Source organism: Cyprinodon variegatus, unplaced genomic scaffold, assembly GCF_000732505.1.
Source record: "Cyprinodon variegatus isolate N-32 unplaced genomic scaffold, C_variegatus-1.0 Scaffold380, whole genome shotgun sequence".
In the NCBI taxonomy this organism is placed as follows: Eukaryota; Metazoa; Chordata; class Actinopteri; order Cyprinodontiformes; family Cyprinodontidae; genus Cyprinodon; species Cyprinodon variegatus.
In genome coordinates, this window is record NW_015150833.1 from 711791 (window position 1) to 732660 (window position 20870).

The 20870-nt window shown below is 38.0% G+C and overlaps 1 protein-coding gene across 3 annotated transcripts in view; it reads left to right on the forward strand.

Moving 5' to 3' along the window:
• LOC107092426 (phosphatase and actin regulator 1-like) overlaps positions 1-9460 on the forward strand; it is a 65440-nt gene extending 55980 nt beyond the window's left edge. For all 3 annotated transcript variants that reach the window (XM_015386913.1, XM_015386911.1, XM_015386912.1), the window contains 5 exons: positions 1178-1233; positions 2147-2208; positions 4018-4158; positions 6632-6708; positions 8884-9460. In XM_015386913.1, coding sequence (XP_015242399.1) covers positions 1178-1233; positions 2147-2208; positions 4018-4158; positions 6632-6708; positions 8884-8899 — 352 coding nt within the window. In that variant the 3' untranslated portion in view covers positions 8900-9460. The remainder of the gene's footprint in view (positions 1-1177; positions 1234-2146; positions 2209-4017; positions 4159-6631; positions 6709-8883) is intronic.
• Positions 9461-20870: the final 11410 nt, after the last annotated feature.

The following is a 20870-nucleotide window of genomic DNA, read 5'->3' on the forward strand; positions in this document are numbered from 1 at the left end:
TCTGCATTAATTTCCACCCCCCTGCATAGATGTATTTGTTCTTTATTAATATTATTCTTCTGTTATTTCAAATCGTCCAAGTATGATCTGTCATTCTACCAATGCATCCTTTGTGAAAACAATAACTTACTTTCAGAAAGACTTAAAGATGCAAAAACTGTGGCCGCAGTTGAGTTTCCATTTCTAATAACTGCTTTGCATGTAGTAAATGCTTACATTTTCCTATCCCCCTCTCATTAATTAGTGCCGTTTGGTCGTTAGAATATGATCTGCATACTGATGAAGGCAAACAAGCAAAGCTACTTTTGCACTCAGCGTCTGCTGAATTGAAAAAAAAAAACGAAACAAATTAATTTGTCCCCTCTTTGAAGATCTGCTCTGTGTGTACAAACACTTTTACTCATGTTTTATGAGACGCAGACCTTCTGAACAACGAGCCCTGGTCCTTCTCACAGATTCTCAGCTGGATTCTACTGTTGACTTTTTATTGTACAGTTGGAAGGTTAACCTTCAACTCCAGTGTTAAATGCATTCAGTTTTCACATTAATTCTTAGCAGCTTATCTGTCCTTAATAAACATCCATCCCCACAGCATCATGCTACCACCAAGCTTTCATTATTAAAATGGTCTGTCTATGCCAGGCTGTTGCAGCAATGGTGACCTGCTCTGTCAGAATCATAATACTTTTATGGCATGTTTCAATGCTACCTTCCTAGCATCTCACCCTTAAAGACCAGATGTGTGTATGGTCACAGCGGTTACCTTGTTAAAAGATCCCCCCACCTGAGCTCTTACTTTCTGCAGCTCTTCCAGAGTTCCCATTGTCCTCTTGGTTTGTAGTTGATATTTTCCTTGAACCTGCTGTAAGTTTAGGTGAGCTAACTTTCTCTGTAGATTTTCAACTTAAACTCCTCCAGTTTCAGATGATGAGCATGACTGTGGTCATTCATGCAGGGTGACAGACCCTGTATATTAAACACATGTGTTTCAAAGCCATCTAATTGTCTTTTCATAATATTTTCTATAGTTGAATCGTTGATTAATCTCTGCTTATTATTTAAATGTCATGATTAAATGGCAATTGCAAAGAGACTAAAACCTTTTGCCTTTTTAGCTGTTGGTTGCCGGACCTTTTGCATAGGCTAATGTTCTGACAGAGTATGTGTTTCTCATCAGGCGCTTGAGCCAGAGACCCACAGCAGAGGAGCTAGAACAAAGGAACATCCTCAAACGTAAGTGTTTTCCAATTTTCACTCAAAAATGTTATAGTTTCCAAAAAGTTACCGTTTCATGACATTGACATTTATTGTAGCTGTTGGTTCTGTGTTTTTTCAGTCATTGCATCAATTTGACATAGTTATTACATGACATACATTTGCCACTTGGTCCCTCCTTGGTCAGTGGTTTTCTGTGACGCAGTCATGCAGCAGGGCTCCCTGAGAAACCATGTCTACAGAGGCTTGTGCCTTAGTTTAGGCATGCACACTATCAGAGAGAAGCAGGTCTGTTGCCTGGGTCTTTGCAGCTTTCACATCAAAGACTGGCTTAGCAGCAGTTCCTGCTTTCCCAGAGGCTCCTGCCTGATAGGCAGAGCACAGAAGAAAAGCACAAATGAGTGATAAATCCATCTCTCCTTCAAACACCAAGAAAGATTTTTTTTTTCTCTCTCCTTTTTTGTATGTGGCCAGAATACAAAACTGCAAGCAGCAGTACATACAGGTTGAGCTGTTGCTGATGTCTGACCGGTGGAAATCTAGGATGATTCCTTATAGTTTTCTCAACAGAACCTAGAGTTCTACAATCTAGAATCTTACAATCTAGAGATCTGGTTAATTATCTACAGTTTAAAGCACTGCTAATGGGTGAATCACTTGATTCTTAACATGGCACCTGAATCGCCTAGGGAGAACTTGGAAAGAACCTGATTGCTGTTTCCCCATAGCCATAGTGAACTGCAGCAAATGATGATTGAAACAGCTTAAAGCATTTTGAAGTCCTTTCTCCAGTTTAGTTTGGATCTAATGAGTTACATTATGCAAATAATGTTTGTATCTCTTCAATGATTTATTATAATTCCAAAAAGTGTTGATGATTTGCATGCGACTACGCCCAAAGTAAACCAGCTCATCTTTTCGTTTTCTGCAGCCCGCAATGAGCAGGAGGAAATGGAAGAAAAGAGGGAAATAAAAAGGAGGCTGACACGAAAGGTGAGTCCAAAATAGCTCTGAAGGTGCAAACTCGCGCTGTTCAAACCACTGAGGGGGACAAATGAAAGGCCAGGGTAAACAAACACTGGAACAGTAAAAAAAAATAAATGAATCTCGTCTTTCACAGGGCCTAAAATGTGTGTGGTGTTTTTTTTTTTTTTTTGTAATTGTTTATTCAACAGGAGATGAATGTCCTTTTTGCCCTTGGTCCTTCAGCATGTTTTCTTCCAAATCATTTGATCTCATGGGGAGGTGTTGTTCCCCTCAGTGTCAATAAAAGTGTAGCACTTTCTGCTCACATGCAGCTTGTGATTAAAACAAAATCTCACATCTGTTCTCAAACTGAGGCGAGTGGATTAAAGGCAAAACAGATTAAAGATATATTAATTGATAAGCATTTTATAAACGAAGCAAAGCGTGTTGGTTTCCAAACATGATTTTCTATTAATTAGATGTGTGCACTGTAAAAAGAAAATATTTGAACTGAGTCTATATGATATTTCATTTGCACATCATTTTAGTTTTAGAATTATTTTGTGTATAACAGAAAATAAAAATTTTAAGAGGAAACCAAACATTAAAAATCTGCAAACAAGGCTTGAAGGACAAAAAAAAAAAATGATGTAAAAAGTCTGCTCCTTCTGGAGCACTTAAATGAGGGGAAAGTGAAAGGTAAGGGTAAAAGAGTACGGTGCCCATTGAGCATGGCCAAAATTAACCTGGCAGGCATGCAAAAGGCTGTGTTTGCAGGATACCACTGACTGCAGTGGAACATAGTAGTGGTTGCATCATTTATTTATTTATTTTTTTTACCAATAGAGGCTGAATTGATGCAAACATTTTTAAAGGCAATGGAATAGAGAAGGGGCGTCCAACTCAAATCTTCAGGGGCAGGTATCATGTGACTTTGAAATAGGTCACTTGTCCTACACACATTAATCTAATGGCTAAACTTCCTCACTAGCAGCATTTAACCTCTGCTAATGAGCTCATACTCGAGTTAGGTTCCATGACACCAACCATCAAGGATTAAAGTTTGAGACCCCTGGAAAAGGCAAAAATGCCAACATGACCAACATGAGATAAAAAATTCCCTACAGCTTTTACCGTCGACCAGGCCAGCACATTGTTCAACAAATTAACACCCAATCCTAAAGAGGATTCCACTAGAGAGACATTTATTTTCTAAAAACAAAATTACAGCTTCCTGTTCTGCATTGAGATCCCCTTAGAATAGATCTTTTCTTAATGATGGGTTTTATATTAAGTTTGCCTGAATTTCTATATTTTTTTTTCTATGTATAATAATTTTTTTTATTTGCTGGCCTGAGAATTAAATAATCAAGAAATGTTTTACATTTGCAGTCATTTATCGTAACAAACCAAAAATTGCTGATATTTCTCAGGTGGAAGGTGTTGTTTATAGAGTTGAAAGATTATTACTCCAAATTAAGCTATTACTTTGTTCTGTTCATTTGGTTGAGAAGAATTTGGTTTTCTTTTTCAAATGTGTAATTTCTACTTTTACTTGAACATTATTTTACCCCAGTATTTTTCTTTTTTTTTTTTCTAAAATAGATTTTTAAAACATGGTGCACAGTATCAGAAATGTGTAGCTCTCGTTCCGATGCCTTTATATCCACAGCCATTGTCTAACATACTTGCACTGAATACACCTAATGTTAAAGCTTTCCTTTTGCCTGCTTGATTGTATACAAATTTGGAAGTCTATCTAATCGAACAGCTTTAATTGGATTTACTTGTTTTTTCTTTACTGTTTCATAAGCTTTTCTTCTTTTCCTGTTCCAGCTGAGCCAGAGGCCCACTGTAGAGGAGCTGAGACAAGCCAAAATTCTTATCAGATTCAGTGACTATGTAGAGGTTTCAGATGCACAGGACTACGACCGGCGAGCAGACAAGCCCTGGACCCGGCTCACAGCAGCTGATAAGGCTAGTATTTGACTGTTTTAAATACAATGATATAGTCTCTTGTGTCGAAATGTCTCTTTTTCTGTTTAAATGTAAGTAAAGCCATGCAATTTCTGTCACATTTAAAGTAGCTTTTATCAAAGAGGAGACACACTGCAAACAATGGGACTCTAAATAAATAATTTTGTCTTAAAATCAGTGCATTTTTTCTTGAATTAAGGAGGTAAGTGAGACACTCTACCAATGGAACAAGACAATTTATTTTTAAAATAAGAAAAATATAATTGCATTGTCTTATTTCTAATGCATGTTATCTTATTATCTTATTTAAGGAGAAAATATACTCCTTCCATTGGTAAAACATCTTATTTCCCTACTCAAATTAAGGGTAAATACACTAAATTTAAGAAATTTTTATTTCTAGATTGTTTTTGCATAGCATGACTCAGTAGGATTTCATGTTTCTCCTGTCTTGTAGTGTCATGTTCCACCTCAGCTGTTTTGTTACTGTTTGTGAGTAAACACCCTGAAGCGGTCCGGCTGCTGACACTGATCTACGCCGCTGACTTTTAATGAGAGGCAGTTTTGTGCTGAGCACATCATCTGCCTTCCTCCCTTTAGAGCACCCAAGGTCACACCTGAGGAACTCTAGTGAACATCAGAGGGAATCGGTGTTTTTATTACGCAACTAAGTCCCTTATATAAGAGACTAATTGGATAAACCCCGCCTCAGGACCACTAACCATGGCACCGTTCTGCTGTTGTTTTCCTGTCCTTTTTCTTTCATTGGGTAAATAATTGATTTTGTTCTGCTGTCCTCAGTACTTCCTCCTAAGGCTAGAGATGTCCCCTTGAGTCATGTTGAATAGTGAAAGCAATAACGTCACCTTGCTGTATTGCCGTCACACATAATATCTCGAAATTGGATGTAAAGCCCCCCTGGTGAACTGATTCATGTACCGAACATTTTCACTGTCGAAGATCTATTTCTTAAAGGCAGTGATTCACCAGACATTGACATGTGATACTGTAATATGGTGCACTGTGTGTGAGCTAGGCTCAAAACTCCTCGACAGGATGGGTTATCGGGTGGGGGTGATGGAGATTACATGATTGATAATGGTGTCCTCTACTGAAACCATCAAACTAATCCAAGCTTTTAATGATTTCTTTCATGCTGTGTCTAAGAACTACAATTCCTAACTAGTAATTTTATTTTATGAAACTGATAGTAAAGTCAGAAAAAAACAATAATACTGAAAATGGATGCACAGTCACATGTTATTTAAGTATTTCCATTTTATATTAACACAGTTTAATGCTTTGCTCCAATGGATCCACCGTCTAAATAAAAATCAGGATACAAATCATTCTCCATTTTAATTGGCAATCCTTGAGATCTGTCAAAACCCTTGCAATATTTGTTTGTAGTAGCATCACCTCATGCTGAAAAATGTATATCAACAATATACAGCTATTTACACCCTTAACAATTCTAATAAATAATAAAAAAAAAACTGCAATCATCAAATGTAATTGTACTTATTACTGTTTTAATGTAAAATTGATCAATATTAAGGTTTCTCAGTTCCCAAGTTTCTTTAACCGCCCAACAAAGTAAGGAGGCCAGAAAAAGTAGAAAGTCAGTTATTAAAGCTCACTGTTTAACACTTGTGGCAAACAGTGAGCAGGTACTTAAAGAGCAGGTACAACTTTAAGTAAAAGCATTGATTTAAAGAAACATTCTGAAAAAAAGAAAAACAGTCTGTTGTAAAAACATACAGGGCCTGTTGGTGGTAGTTAAGATCATGAGGTCAAAATCTAGATATAGTCTATATTTGTTTTCATCCACTGAAACAAACTGCTGACCTGCCTGTTTTTTGTTTTTTTTTTTAAATAGCCGCTTTGAGTTTTTTTTTTTTTTTTTTCAGACTTTCTAAAAAAAAATTTAACCTTACCAGTGCAAAAAAATTATTTACTTTAAGTCTCCCTCTTTCATTAATGGTTTCCTTGCTGCATATTGTTGTGCTCTGCACAATGTAATCACACTTAGAATTGGTGCTGGCATAAATTTTTATTAATCAAGGTCATGGTTGGTGAAAAAACTCAATCAAAAGCAACTGGACTTTCTGAAATTCTTGAAGATCTTTTAACATTTTCCAAGGGTCTTATTTAGTTCAGGACTCAAACTATGGATAAAGTACTTATTGCAGTGTCTGAAAGGGATCTAGGTTTCTTTCTATGAGTAAATTTGCAGACTTGATGCCTAAAAACCACAAACATTGGACCAGAAGAAGGCTCCCTATAAAATTAGGGCTTCATATTGAAGGGAAATGTGAAGGTCTTGTGATGTTAAAAGAGAACTCTGCAGTATTCTTCATGGCCTTGAGTGAAGACTGAATAATGCATGAAGTGGACAAAAATGCTGGAGTTTTTCTTCTTTTTTTTCTTCTCTAGTGATGGTTCTCTCAATGTTTTTATTCCTTGTCTGCAGGCAGCAATCAGGAAAGAACTCAACGATTTTAAGAGCAATGAGATGGAAGTACATGAATCAAGTCGTCATTTAACCAGGTAAGGAGCAGGAGAAATGGTAAAAACGACGACACATGCCTTAGTCGTAGCTCACATCTCTTACTTAAGTTACTTGAAAAAAGGTTTAATTACGCTTGAACTTTTGTACAATTTGTCACATTTTAAAAACTTTAATGTCTTTTAAAAGGAACGACCAACACAAAGCAGTACAAAGAAAAGAAAGTGTTGCACATTTTTATTCAGCCTTTTTCTTGTTCTAGTAAGAATATTCTAGCACCTGTTTGCTTCAGTGGCCATCCAGTTGCTAAGTAGTTTACCTGTGTGTAATTAATGTAATCGGGATTAGTTCAGCTGTTCTGTGATGGTTTGTTAAAGAATATTAGAGAATAAACAGAATCATTAAGATGAAGGAGAGTAGAAATGTGTTGTTTTTATTCAGCTATATCAGCAGCAGGTAGGGGAAGTTTGCATCATATTAAGCAAAGAAACAACACAGATTTTAAAGATACTGTACTGTACTAGGGTTAAATGAATCTGCAATTAAAGGTATAGTGGTGGATTTACTGGAGGATAGCAGTAACTGTTATAGCCATGTATAACTGTGTCAGCGGTTTGGAGGGCAGCTTTGGAATAATGCTCCTTTGTGCACCGAGGATGCAGCAGTATTTCAGTATCTCCAACCCCTATGCATAAAGCTGTTAAGCTGCACTGGAGAGTTCAACCAGTGTCCGAAATAAATGTTCATTTGGAGCATTCATTTGGTTTGGTTGTTTTAATTGGATCCAGCCTTCCAATCCAGTTATTTCTTTTTGGTCGATATCATACACAGCAATTCAAATATTGATCTAATAACTTTAAGTCTATGTTTGCAACATGCATTATGTCATTATGCAGAGCATGCACAGCAGCTCGTGATGAGCAAACACAACACGGTGTTTTTATCAAGCCCAATACTTTGAGTCACATGGTAATAATACTGATAATAATAATACTGTTGATTTAACAGTTTTATTAGATAAGTATCAGCTGATATTGTCAGGTATTGTATCAGAATAAACTGGATCGGTCCATCTCTTGTATAACAACACCTAAGGTTTAGACATCGGGTGGAGTAGAACTACAAACCTAAGAGAGCACAACTACAAACAGTCTACTGAAGCTAGTCCCTGAACAAGGAGAGCAATTAATCAGAAGCAGCCAAGAGATTAATGCTACTCTGAAGGGGGTTAAGCAGTAAATACACCAAACGAGTAACTGTGCATAAGCAAAGCAAAGTGGCACAGCTTTCCTTTTTAAACAGTAAAATTGTTTACACTGGGTGTGTTATATACTCGTTCAATGCCCATATATATATATATATATATATATATATATATATATGCAAAGCCTTTCTTAATTTGGGAGGAGTTACTAATTTCAGATGGGTAAACGCTCCAGTTTGGGTTAGGAAGAAACAGAAATGCGACATCCGGTTTCACAGTTCACTTCAGGACAAGGTGCATCTTCTACTTGTTGCTTTTTCAACAAGATGATGCCCAATCCCTACAGTTATTAATGCCCAACCAGCAGATATTGGTAGTTCTAACATGCTATCTAAATATATATTATATTTCCCATCAGATTGGTCTATATGCTGATTTTTAGGTGATCATGTATTATAAGTTCATGACTTTAACACAGTACTAATTTAAGTAATTTAATTACCCATGTCACAAAAGCTCAGAGCCCCATTGCCAAACCTGTTTCTTTTGAACATAAATTTCAGTTTTCAAACATATGCTCTTATGCCACTTTGCTTTGCTCACACGCTGTTACGTGTCCGGTGTATTTACCACTTTAGAGATTTACAGATCAGATGGGAGAATATGTTGATAGAGTTGTTTTTAAATGTACAATTAAAAAATCTGGCCTTTTTAAGAAGAAAGTAATTGTTCAAGGAAAGCCAAAAGTCCCATGTGCAATTAATCAGAAGACATTTTGTTGACAGCAAATTTGCAGAATAAGGTGTTCTCCCGTATGTTTTGTTTACTTTTCACCTTATAATCTATAAGACAAAGGTTGGAAATCATCACATTTTATTCCCACAACACCTCTTGCACTACTTTGTGTTTGTCTATGACATATAACCCTGATGAAAAATATTGAAGTTTGAATTTGCAGTTCATGAAGTTGCATCGAGTTTAATCGAATTCTTTCTGTTTTGTCTTTTTCAAGGTTTCACCGACCATAATAGACCGCAACTGTCTCGAGCAATTTAGTCTGCTCCTCTGGAGATCCTTAAGTGCTGGACAGTAAAACAGGTGCCCTTCTCTTCAATAAGGCCATGTATTCTGAAATGCCTTTTCAGGATTTACACATCTGCGTCAGCACTGCACACCAAGATGCTGACAGCCACTGTCCAGTCCCTTATAGTAGCACAAAACAACTGTAGGTAATGCACATGGCCCCTGTTAGGGGCTCATTCAACTGTCTCTTAAACCTCTCTGCTGAGCTCTCAGGCTGGTGCTCAGTGGCGTGGAGACTGGACAGCAGAAGAGTCCTCGTTTGCAGTTGATGGAAACTTGCGCAAAAACCTACTTGGCGTCATCAGTAACATCAGTGGACCTATCTAAGTGGAAATATTTTTAATCCCTTCCCACCTTTCAGGCTGTCCCTAGGAACTCTGTTTAGCTCTTGTAGACAACCCTATGAGGGTGGAGAGTTGATCATTCTGAGCTGATCATATCAGAAAAGGCTCCATCTTTACTGTATCTTCTGGGATTTTAGAAAGAAACAAAAAGGAAAAGCTTCTATCCATTGAATCACGTGCAATTTCTTTTTTTTCTTTTGCTAGATTATAGCGCCCCCTGGAGTTCTGTGAATCATCTTTAGTCTTGATACTGCTCCTCCATATGTGCAATTCTAACTGTAAACAGCAATGCTGTCATCTAATTGCAAACTGTGAATTGGAGAGTCGGGAAAACTTACCAGACTCTCTCCTGATGTACATTTTGTTGATACTGAAGAAGGCAGGTTATGTTTAAGAATTGAAAATGTTAATGTTTAAGCTTTTTCTTTAATGTCTTATGCATTTGCAGGTCACAGAAATTTTCTGGTTTTAGTGTGCAACACTCTTTTTGTTTTTGATTTGACAGTTTTTACATTTTCATTAGAGGCACTTATTTGTTATGGACACCTGATTTGAACTTTGTATGCATTCCAGCGCTTTGAAGAGTGTATTAAGTGATTGCTTGCCACATTTCTTTTTTTATAGATTTTGTGTGTATTGTTTACTATTGTTTATTCTTGGCGAAACATGTGCATTCTATTATACACTTTAATTTTATATACATGTCTCACAAGCTTTTAACAATGTAATACCCTTTGTTTGGAAGGGGAGGAATCAGGTACATTTTGGCCCCAACATTTTTTTTTTTTTCTGTCTATGGCCATAAAATGGCTTTCTTCAGGGTCAGACGATTTGTTTACTTTCAAAGTTTGCCTCAGAGGGTTTGTGCAGCATATTTTACTGAAAGAGCTGCTTAAAAAATCTGCCTCAATATCTAAACCAACAGATTTGGTCAAGGTGCAATGAAATGATTTCTCCTAATGCATCATGAATTCAAAGAGACAGGCTCTGGTTTTAGCATCTTTTGAAAAACCATTTTTAAGACCTTTTACTGCCTTGTACTATTAGAGTTTTTCCAGATGTGCAAGTTATTTTTTTTTCTGATAACTGATCCCCAAACAGGTATTCCAACACACGTACTTTATGTGCATATTTTGTTGTTTGCTTTTATTCATTTTTTTTCTTTACTCATTACTGTTTTACTTCGGAAGTTGCAAATGAACTTTCCTTCAGATAAAGAAATGCAGTAGAGATTAAAGGCTGTCCCTGCTATTATTCATCTGTCTGGAAGGGAACATGGGTTCTGCAGTATTTCAAAGATCTAAGCAATGTTTTATAACATTGATTTCCTTGCACTGCATGTTTCTTATATCCCAGAATAGGGGTATTGTTCACAATCTAGATCAGTCATCACACTCTTGTAACATGACCTGTTGTAGAACATAAGCTTGATTTTTATGAGGGCCTCTAATCACAGAAACTTCAAGACATATGCAGTGTTTGTTGTAAATTCACTTTTTGGTTGATGTTAGCTTGACCCCCTTTAAAAAAAGAATTCCTCACAGCTTTAGAATAATGGATCATTATAGTAATAAACCCATTTTCATATTGTTGTATATCATGACCGGAGTCGGTGGATCAAGCATGAGGATTAGCATTTTGCTGGAATCAAGGAATATGATATCGGCAATAATCGGTTTCCTTTAAAAAGTTGGCTGAACGACTGAAACTAGTCCTTTTTTTTCATTTCTGAAATTAAAAATACCAAGTTAGGAACACATCATGCCAATAAAATTCTATTTCTGAATGCATTTAAACTGTATGCTTTGTTTTTTTTTTTTTTTTTTTCAAGTTAGGAACACATCATGCCAATAAAATTCTATTTCTGAATGCATTTAAACTGTTTGCTTTGTTTTTTGTTATTTTTTTTAGAAGCCTCCTATTTTTGTCATTAAATGTATAATACAATCTATGCTAATTTTCAAATGGCAACTTGGTGCAGTAGTTAATGCACTGCATTGATACCAATGTCTTCAAATGAGCTAAACTAGATGGACCAGATGCCAATTTTACAAAATCAAGATAAGGGATTAAGCCATGATTTTCTGCATAACCTGCCTTAATTAAGCCTTTACTCGGCTTCACAAAAACAGTAAAACATTAGTTTCCACGGTGATTTCGTGTGTGCAGCTAGCCTGCTCCAAACCCGGCTAAAAAACAGGCTCACTTAATTCTGGTGCTCTCTGGTATCTCTTCAGTCACCTATGTGAAATCATTGACATTTGTCAGTGTTTCTGTTTTCTTTTCTCCATGTTCATCTGTTTTTAGCCTATGAAAAACCACAAATTCATATTTAGTCAAGTTTTTAATAATTTTAAAATTAAGATGGCCTATACCTTTATTAGCTTTATAATTTTCTATTTAAGTTTTGTGTGTTTGAAGACTGCTATTTTATGATCAGTGGAAAGGCCTTTAGTAGACTTTGCGTGTGTTGAAGGGATTATAGAAATGTCTGATAAAGAAGCAAATTTATCTTCCATAAAGTAGCTTCAAACACATGTCTTCCTTCACAGTAGAATGCCCATGTTTAAATTTTTCCCAGCAATTACCTGCATGAGTATTATCGCTTTTCAGGCAATACACATACTCTGCTGTGCGAGATGCTGGTTCCTAATTTAGCACCACATAAAACTAATGGAGCCATGACTTTACCGTCTCATAGATGACCTGTGTTAGGCTTAGATTTTCTGCTAGTGATACACTAGCAGACAATTTAGCATGTCCGGCACCATCATAAGGATTAAAAAAAATTGGGAACATCTTCGTAATCTTCCCCAGCCACAGAAGAACAAACTACATCAGGATTCTACAATAGTAACATTATTAGGCTACATGTCACAAAATAAACTTTAAAACAGGTTGGCTACTTTTTCTTTTTGATCCAGGATTCTATAATTGTATTGAAGCTGGGCTGCACACATTAAGATGAAAATGCCCCTCTAGGGCACAGGAAGATAATTTTGTCAACATAAAATCTAAATGAACAGGTAAAAGTCAGTGGCGATTCTCATTGAATACTGGCAAATTAAATTTCATTAAATCATTGGTAAAATTAACATTTTCAAATTTATAAATGTAACTGTATTACATATGAGCTAAATTTTGCCTGATTTCAGGAGTATGTTGTGCATAAATCAGCTGTTATTCCACACTCGGACGCAATCTCCCCTCCTATCTGGAGCAGCAGGTCGGTCTCTATGAGAAACCCCTGTGGAGGTTTGACTCTTCATCTATTGAGGTAAGCAACAAGAAAGTGCAACCCTGATTGGATAACCAAATCAGGGCTGCACCAAACGTATTCCAAAATACATTCGCTTACACTGAGGCTAAACCTCTTAGGGGGTCCATGGACCAGGAGAGAGTCATCTTTGCTCCAGTAATTATAGTTTTTTTTAAATGAAAACTAATGGTGTTTAACAAAAAAAATATATAAATCATATCTGCAGCTTGATAAAGTTTTCATACCAAATGCCATTCTACATTTAGTCAGGAACCATTGCACAGTCCCCAACTTTTAAGTCAAATTCTCACTCCAATACCTAAAATAAAGACTCTTGAACAATGCCAGAAATGTGCTATGATGGGTCCTTTCTAAAATAGTTATGTTAGTTAGGAAGGGAGCAAGGACCAATTCGTTTAGCATATGAACCTGCTGATGTCCCTAACCAAATCCAGGAGCTATTCGGTTGCCCACAAACATTTGCAACTGGATGTATATAGGCACAGCCCACATCACAGAGTTTTAAAAAATATGCATTATTTCATATGTACTAAGTGTAAGACATGCAAATGTCCTCACCTTCACACGTTTTGGGTTTTATTGTGGAGAGCTACAGCTGGTCACTACATTTGTGTAACATTATGGGTTTTTGTAGTTCTTTTCCAGAAACCTGTCGTACTAATTTGACATGCAGAATTTATGTGTATGTAGTGATGTCTGTGAGGCTGAAAGCTGTCTGAATTAAGCAGCAGTTCTGAGCTCCTTTTGTTTGGGGAGAATATTTTATCAAAATATAGTCTCCCCATACTTCTCTACCCTGGATGGTGTTCTCCAATTGACCCCAAAGGGATATGAGTTATGAACAGAAGCTACATTATTTGGATTGAGCTAAAGACTTAATCCATTACACCACTGAATGGAAGGACAAGGAAGTGATATAAATCCAGTCTAAGATTTTAACATGTTACTATTGTTAGAAAGCCCATGTTGTTTAGATGTTTTCCATTGGAATCTGTTGGTTTATATACATCAGATCAGCACAAGATAAGTAACCCTGTGCCTCCGCCGACTCCAGCTCCTCTTCCCATGGTTATTGCTCCACCTGCAGCCAACCAACCTCCTGCTCTGCCTCCTACAGATGCAGCTCCACCCTCAGTAAGTATCGCTCTGCCTCAAGTGCTTCATACAGCCATACCTACCACAGCCGCAGTTTTACCACCGGTGATGGTGGCTACGCCTCCCACTCTCCACAGAGCTTAGCCCGTTGTGGCCCCAGCTCCTCCTGCAGTGAGTTTAGCTACACCTCTCAGTGTCCTAGCTCTGCATGCTGCAGCTCCACCTCCAGTTCATGTGGATCCACCTCCAGGACAATTTACAACTTCACCTCTTCATCCATCATTACAATCAGCTCCTCCTTCATCTTTGCTTCCTGGTTTAGCACTGGTGAACTACAACCTAGTCCCTGCTCCATACTCAGTTTATCCAGTGCAATGTCAGCCGACTCAGTCAGCCTTCGCATATCCTGTCAAAACAGCGTTCTACCATTCAGCCTTGCCTCAATCCACTCCACAATTACCACAGGCAGTGGATGTTTCTCGGCTCTTCTCCCCTTCCTATGGCATACCCAAACCTATGATTCCTTTCTTTGAAAGTGGCAAAGAAAGCGACTTTGCCTTACTGAAGATAGCGCTCAACAATCTTCTAAACAGCCATGTTCACCTGAATGAGCAGTACAAATATCAAGTGCTTCCTGGACATCTGAAGCTGCGGAGCGCACTCCAACTGGCTAAATCCTTCATATGATCCAAGGCTGTATACAGCAGCTATGCAGGCTCTAGAAGATAAGTATGGTAAACCACTTCAGCTCCTCCAATGTGAACTGCATGCCATCTTAAATGCCCCAGCACTAAAGTTTGGTGACTGAATCATTTGATGCCTTTGCCCCATCTATCCAATCACTAGTAGGCATGCTTAGAACCCTGGAGGGTCAGAACAGCTATGAGCTGCTATGTGGATCTCATGTCGACCGACTACAGAGCAAGATACCTCAAAGCCACCGAGATGGGTTTGTGGAACACTGTCAGAACCAAGGTATGCTTAGGAAAGGTACTGACCAAACTTAAACCTGACCCGATCTGAGTTCCTGGTTACAGATCAAATCCCAAGCTAAAAGCATAGCAGGTCGAGCGGCTTCAATTTACAAATGTGAAACACCCAATCTACTGAAGAAGGACCAACATCCATTCAGCCGATCAAAAGAGAAGTCAACGATATTCCCCCTCACTGCCAGTGGACACCAAAGCCCCAAAGAACAAAGGTTCTCAAAGCCAAACCCCTCATCAAAGCCTAAAACATATTGTCCTCACTGGCACATTTGGCAAAACACAAATCTGCAACAGTCCATCAGCGTTGGTAACTTGGAACTGGTTTTCATAGCAGCCAGAAACATTTCTGTCATTTCTTTGCAAGATTCTTCTGTTATCTGCCATTTGCCTGGTTGAGGCTCTTTATTTTTAACTGGTTTCACTGCAGTGGGGGATTTTTAGGGTTTTGTGTAGCCTGAACAGGTTCCGGGACTGCCCGGCATTCCGTTTAGAGCTCTTGTCCCTTGGGAACCTTGACAGCAGTGGATCGTTTGCGCTTCTCAAATCTTTCATTTTCTAGCTTTAAAGCTTCATTGACCCTCTCTATCAGTTCTTCTTCTGTTATGGTATTCATCTGTTTTGAGGCAGTAGCTGATACTTAATGCAGTCACTGAGCAACCCAGTTTCAAAGGAGCGGAGGAACTTGTGCTGAATTGTAGCCCTGCTGTACAGTTTATCAGTCTCCTCATTTGCTACTTACCATAACGGTTTCTCTTTGAGTTCGTTGGCAAGGAACACAAAATTTAGAGCAGTTTCTTTGGGTTCTTTGGAAATATTAAGAAGATGATTGTAAAACTCAGTGCGGCTGTCAACCATGTAGTGTCTCTTTAATATGATGAGCAGTTTCTAAGTGTTAGTCCCCTTTTTATTTCCCACATGTCCCTTAGCAGCATTCCTGGTCCTAGCAGCATTCCTGGTCCTAATTACGACTTCCACTATTTCACTCTCTAAGTGTCCTTTTTCACTCCCATTTTTGATCTGGAGGAGCAAACTGAAGGTAAGGCAGCTTGTCCTTTTGCCCACTCTCTCCAATCTGTCCAGAGATTTTAAACTCCCTCTTCAATGTTAACTCTTTCAGAGTATTAGCTTAAGGTGGACAATCTGTTTTCTGGGGTGAAATGGCAAAGATGGCACAGGTTGGGAGGTGGAGTTTCGTGACCAACGAGGAACGAAAAGTAGTTATCATCTGTCCAAGTGGTCAGCTCTATATAGTGATTGAGCGATATAGGGGTTTGGGTGGACGTTCTGACACAGCCCTGGTCTTGGTCTTGCTTTTTCCACTGTCCAGGTCGGAAAATTTAAATCACCTGCAGACGTCCACGAGAGGCTCTCGCTCTCCAACTACCACAAAGCTGCACTCACTCAATCATGCAGAAGTTGTGCTGCTTTCATGTTGTTGTTTTTTTATGAAAGGTTCGTCTCTAAAGATGGAATGTGCTTGGTGATAGTGTAGTCTCACTAGTGCCACCTCCCTGCTGGCTCACCAAGATATGTTGCAATTTTGAAAATGATAGGCCAACTCACCTCCATTGCAACACATTTATTATTGCAGAAACTGCAAAACTGAAACATACAACACCTTATAGGAGTTGCTCTGCGCTTTACACACTGGCCAACTACTTCTTCTGGCCAGAGCATCAGCAACTGGTACACAATGCACTAAGCACCCTCTGCTGATTAACCTCATATTAAATCGTTAAAGTTATAGATTCTACCAGTGGTTTATTTAAACAAAAGCAACCTCAGAAATTATAATGACATGGGGAATGAATAATGACCAATTAAATTCAAGTCTTTCTTTCATTTATGCAATTCTTTCTTTCATAGTGCCACATGTGCAAGATGTGTAATTTATTCAAACGTACCATATAATGTTTGTTAATATTACTTAGTGGTGAAGAACATAGACAGGAATGTATACGCATACCCCGCAGAAAGTACAGTAAGCAAAAGAAGTATTTGAACAACCTACTATTTTGTAAGCTCTCCCACTTATAAATCCTGTAGGGGTTGGAAATTTTCACCGTAGGTGCATGTCCACTGTGATAGACATAATCTAAAAAAAAAAAAGTCTAGTAATCAAAATGTAGGATTTTTTTTAAACATTCATTTGTATGATACAGCTCTAAAAATGTATTTGAAGACCTGAGAAAATCAATGTTATTATTTTGTAAAGTAGCCTTTATTTATTTATTATAGAGGTCCAACGTTTCCTGTAGTTTTTCACCAGGATTGCACACAATGCAGGAGGGATTTTGGCCCACTCCTCCACACAGATCTTCTCTAGATCAATCAAGTTTCTGGGCTGTCGCTGAGAAACACATAGTTTAAACTCCCTCCAAAGATTCTCCTTTGGATTTACAGTAGGTCTGGACATTGGCTACAAAACATCAGAACCTTGATATGCTTCTTTCAGAGCCACTTGTTGGTTATCCTGGCTCTGTGTTTCGGGTTATTGTCATGTTGGAAGACGAAGACTCAACCCATCTTCAATGTGCTAACTGAGGGAAGTAGGTTGTTCCCCGAAATCTCGTAATACGTGGCCCCGGTCATCCTCTCCTTAATACAGTGCAGTCACCCTGTCCCATGTGAAGAAAAACACCCCCATACTTCACATTAGGGATGGTGTTCTTGGGATGGTACCCATCATTGTTCTTCCTCCAAACATGGTTATTGGAATTATGATCAAAAACTTTTATTTGGTCTCACCTGACCACATGAATTTCTTCCAGGAGTCCTCTGGATTATCCAAATGTTTATCGACAGACTTAAGACGGGCCTTGACATGACTTGTGCTGGTTTAAGAAGCCGTGCTATGCATGATTTCAATCCACGACGTCTTGTGTATTGACTTCGGTAACCTTGGAAAATGTAGTCCCAGCTCTTTTCAGGTCATTGAACAGCTCCTCACATGTAGATTTGGGCTCAGTTCTAACCTTTAGGATCATTGAGACCCCACAAAGTGAGATCTTGCTTGGAGCCCCAGTCAGAGGGAGATTGACAGTCATGCTTAGCTTCTTACATTTTGTAATGATTGCTCCAACAGTGGACCTTTTTTCACTAAACTTCTTTGCAATTTCCCCATAGCCCTTTCCAGCCTTATGGAAATGTACAATTTTGTCTATAGTGTATTTGGTCAGAGTTGGTCTTGGCGATGTTAGTAGTTGGATTCTTACTGATTGTATCAGGTGGACAGGTATCGTTATGCAGCTAACGACACCCAACAGGTGCATCTAAATTAGGATAATAAAAAGAGTGGAGCTGGACATGAAGGGGACTGGTGGTCGTTTATGAAAACCGTTTTTTTGCCGGGTTGGTGGATGGAACAAACTTGCAAGTCAGGTAGATGAGGATGAGGAAGGCTGGTCAACATTCTCAAATGGGAAAAAGAGAGATAGAGGAGGTAAAAGGGGAGAAAGGTGGTTTGAGAATTGAGGAAATAAACTGGAATTAGAAGAAAGCAGTACAGATGAAGAAAGAGCTGTGCACAGGAAGATTGTCAGAGAGGGGAGAGAAATTAAATTTTGATTCAGTGCTGAGGAACAACAGTCATTTGAGCCCCATTTTAATCTCCAGAGAAATATATAAATAAATTGAAACTTGCTGTTGATTTGCAAAAATGAGGAGCAAAGAAACTAAGCATTTGATGTTGATCACCTAGGAAAAGGAGGGGGCGTAGGTAAATGTCAGAGGAGAGAATAAAACAGTGAAAGGAGTAATAACAGGAATGCTGCTTTATCAGGATTTAGATCGATTAACCATTAACATTTTGTGAGGCAAGATAAACAAGATGTAGGCTACATTCACACAGCAGCCTGAAGTGACCCAAATCTGATTTTTTTTTTGCCCATATATGACCTGTATCTCATCTTTTCATGGCAGTCTGATCCAATTTTTTTTTCAATGTGACCAGAACACTTGGCTGAGTTCTGAATCCTATTTGAATCTGATCTTTTCAAATGCGACCTGTGTGTCAACGGCCATATTGCATTCACCCGACCTGAATGTCATTAATACTCACCAAAGGTCCCTATTCTGCGTCTCGCTATGCAGAAGCCGTGGAAAAAAAACAAAAACCACAGTCTTTAATTTTAACCAACTTGAAAAGATTGAGTTTTTAAGGTTGGGAAAGATCGCTAGATGAGCTCCAGCACTACTCTCCATGTTTACTTCCGTAAACAAAGAGCACACTTGCTTGTGAAGTCATTGCGTCCTCTACAGTGCATGTGGGACACTTAAGCTGTATGAATGCAGTTCACACAGGAGATCACATACAAGTCGCATATATTAGGTAATGTGAACATCCACCCAAAAGAATCACATTTCACACCAAAATAGGAATTGAGCATTAAGGCCTGCAGTGTGAACGTGGCCATAAATATTTGGTGGAAAGCACGTCATTGCTGATGAAATATTCAGAGTCAGTTCTACCAGAAAGACTTAAAATATGTTACATGAGTTTCCCAGTTAGGCCATTTATTCGACCTCTACTCAGGTGCTACAGGTGTCAGTGCTATGGCCATGTGGCTGCACTTTGCAGCAAAGGTGTTCAAAATGCAGAGAAGAACACAGAATGGAGGAGTGCAGGGAAAAGGCTTAAAAAAGGTGCTGCTATTGTGGTAGCCAGCACGAAGTTAGCTATGGAGGATTGGATGTGAGAAAAAAAGCAGTGGAAATTTGATGCGTTAAAACAACAAAAACTATGAGTTACGCAGAAGCAGTGAGTGAGTTCAGGATAAAGGACAGGAGAAACGAATCATGCACAGAATCAGAATAAAGTAGAATTAGAAGAAACTCATTCTATTCATAGCATATGTCATCAACTACACAGACCAGGCCAAGCATAAGACAGAGAAAATCACGACCATTGCAAGAGGAGCTGAAATAAGTCAGGGGGGGACAGGAGCATCAGGTAACATTTAGGATATCGTTATTTATAAATAGTATTATCAGATAAAGATGGGGGATATTCGATTATTATATTTAGGATATAAAGTCAAACAGGTAAATTCCCAAGCTAGAATACTGGTCCATACCGGTAGCTGGTGGTAATTCATATTCAAGTTGTTTGCCAACTGCCATTAAATCTCAAAAAAAAGAAAAAAAGAAAAGATTTTGAAGACAGACTAACGGGTCTTTGAGGGGCAGAATTCTTGCTGATAGACAGGTGTTTAAATAGTTATATGGATGTACATCATACAAATAAATTGTTTTAAAAAAATCATATATTGTAATTTCTGATTTTTATTTTATTTTTTAGATTAAGTCTTTCACAATGGACATGCACCTATGATGACAATTTCAGACCCCCCATTATTTCGAAGTGGGAGAACTTGCAAAATAGCAGGGTTTTCAAATATGTATTTTCCTCACTGTATGTAATTGCACCCCTGATAAAATTGTATAGAAAAAAAAAAACATTGATCTGCCTCTCCAAACGTAAATGATAATATTGCAAGTCAAAATCTTTTTCTATTTTTTTATTTGGTTGGGACAGTGTATGTAAATGGACATACATGAAAGAAAAAACATCAATGTAAACACGGTAGATAAAAGCCAAAGGCTAATTTCCATCTGTTGTCCCAAATGGTAGGGTCACACATGAGTCAGTGACAGTTATGCAGATAAAACAATACCATATCAACCATATTAAATATTCTCCACAATTGAAAACTTTAGGCATTGCACATCGCCCATAATGGCACACTTCCTGCAAATTGCACATATCAGACATTGCACCGTATCCATAGTTGCAATGTTCTCATTACAATTAAATCCACACATTTAAATCATGTGCATGACAAACCTACTCACACTTCCACACACATACACAGAATTATATCCTGGTAGAAAAATAATTAAAATCAATATAAAATCTGATCACCTTATTGCAGTTTGCAATTAATTTAAATTGTTTAATTTAGATCTCTTGTGCTCATGTTTTAAAATATAAAGGATATTGGAGCTTGAATGGGGTAGCCAGATGGTTTGCAGCAGATGTAAAATTTCCCTTATTTTCAAATCCACAGACAGACTCAATCAATCAATCAATCAATCAATCAATCAATCAATCAATCAATCAATCAATCAATCAATCAATCAATCCCAAGAGTAGTTTTATACTACCCAGGCCAGGGATGCCATAAATCTGTGAAAGAGAACACAGATC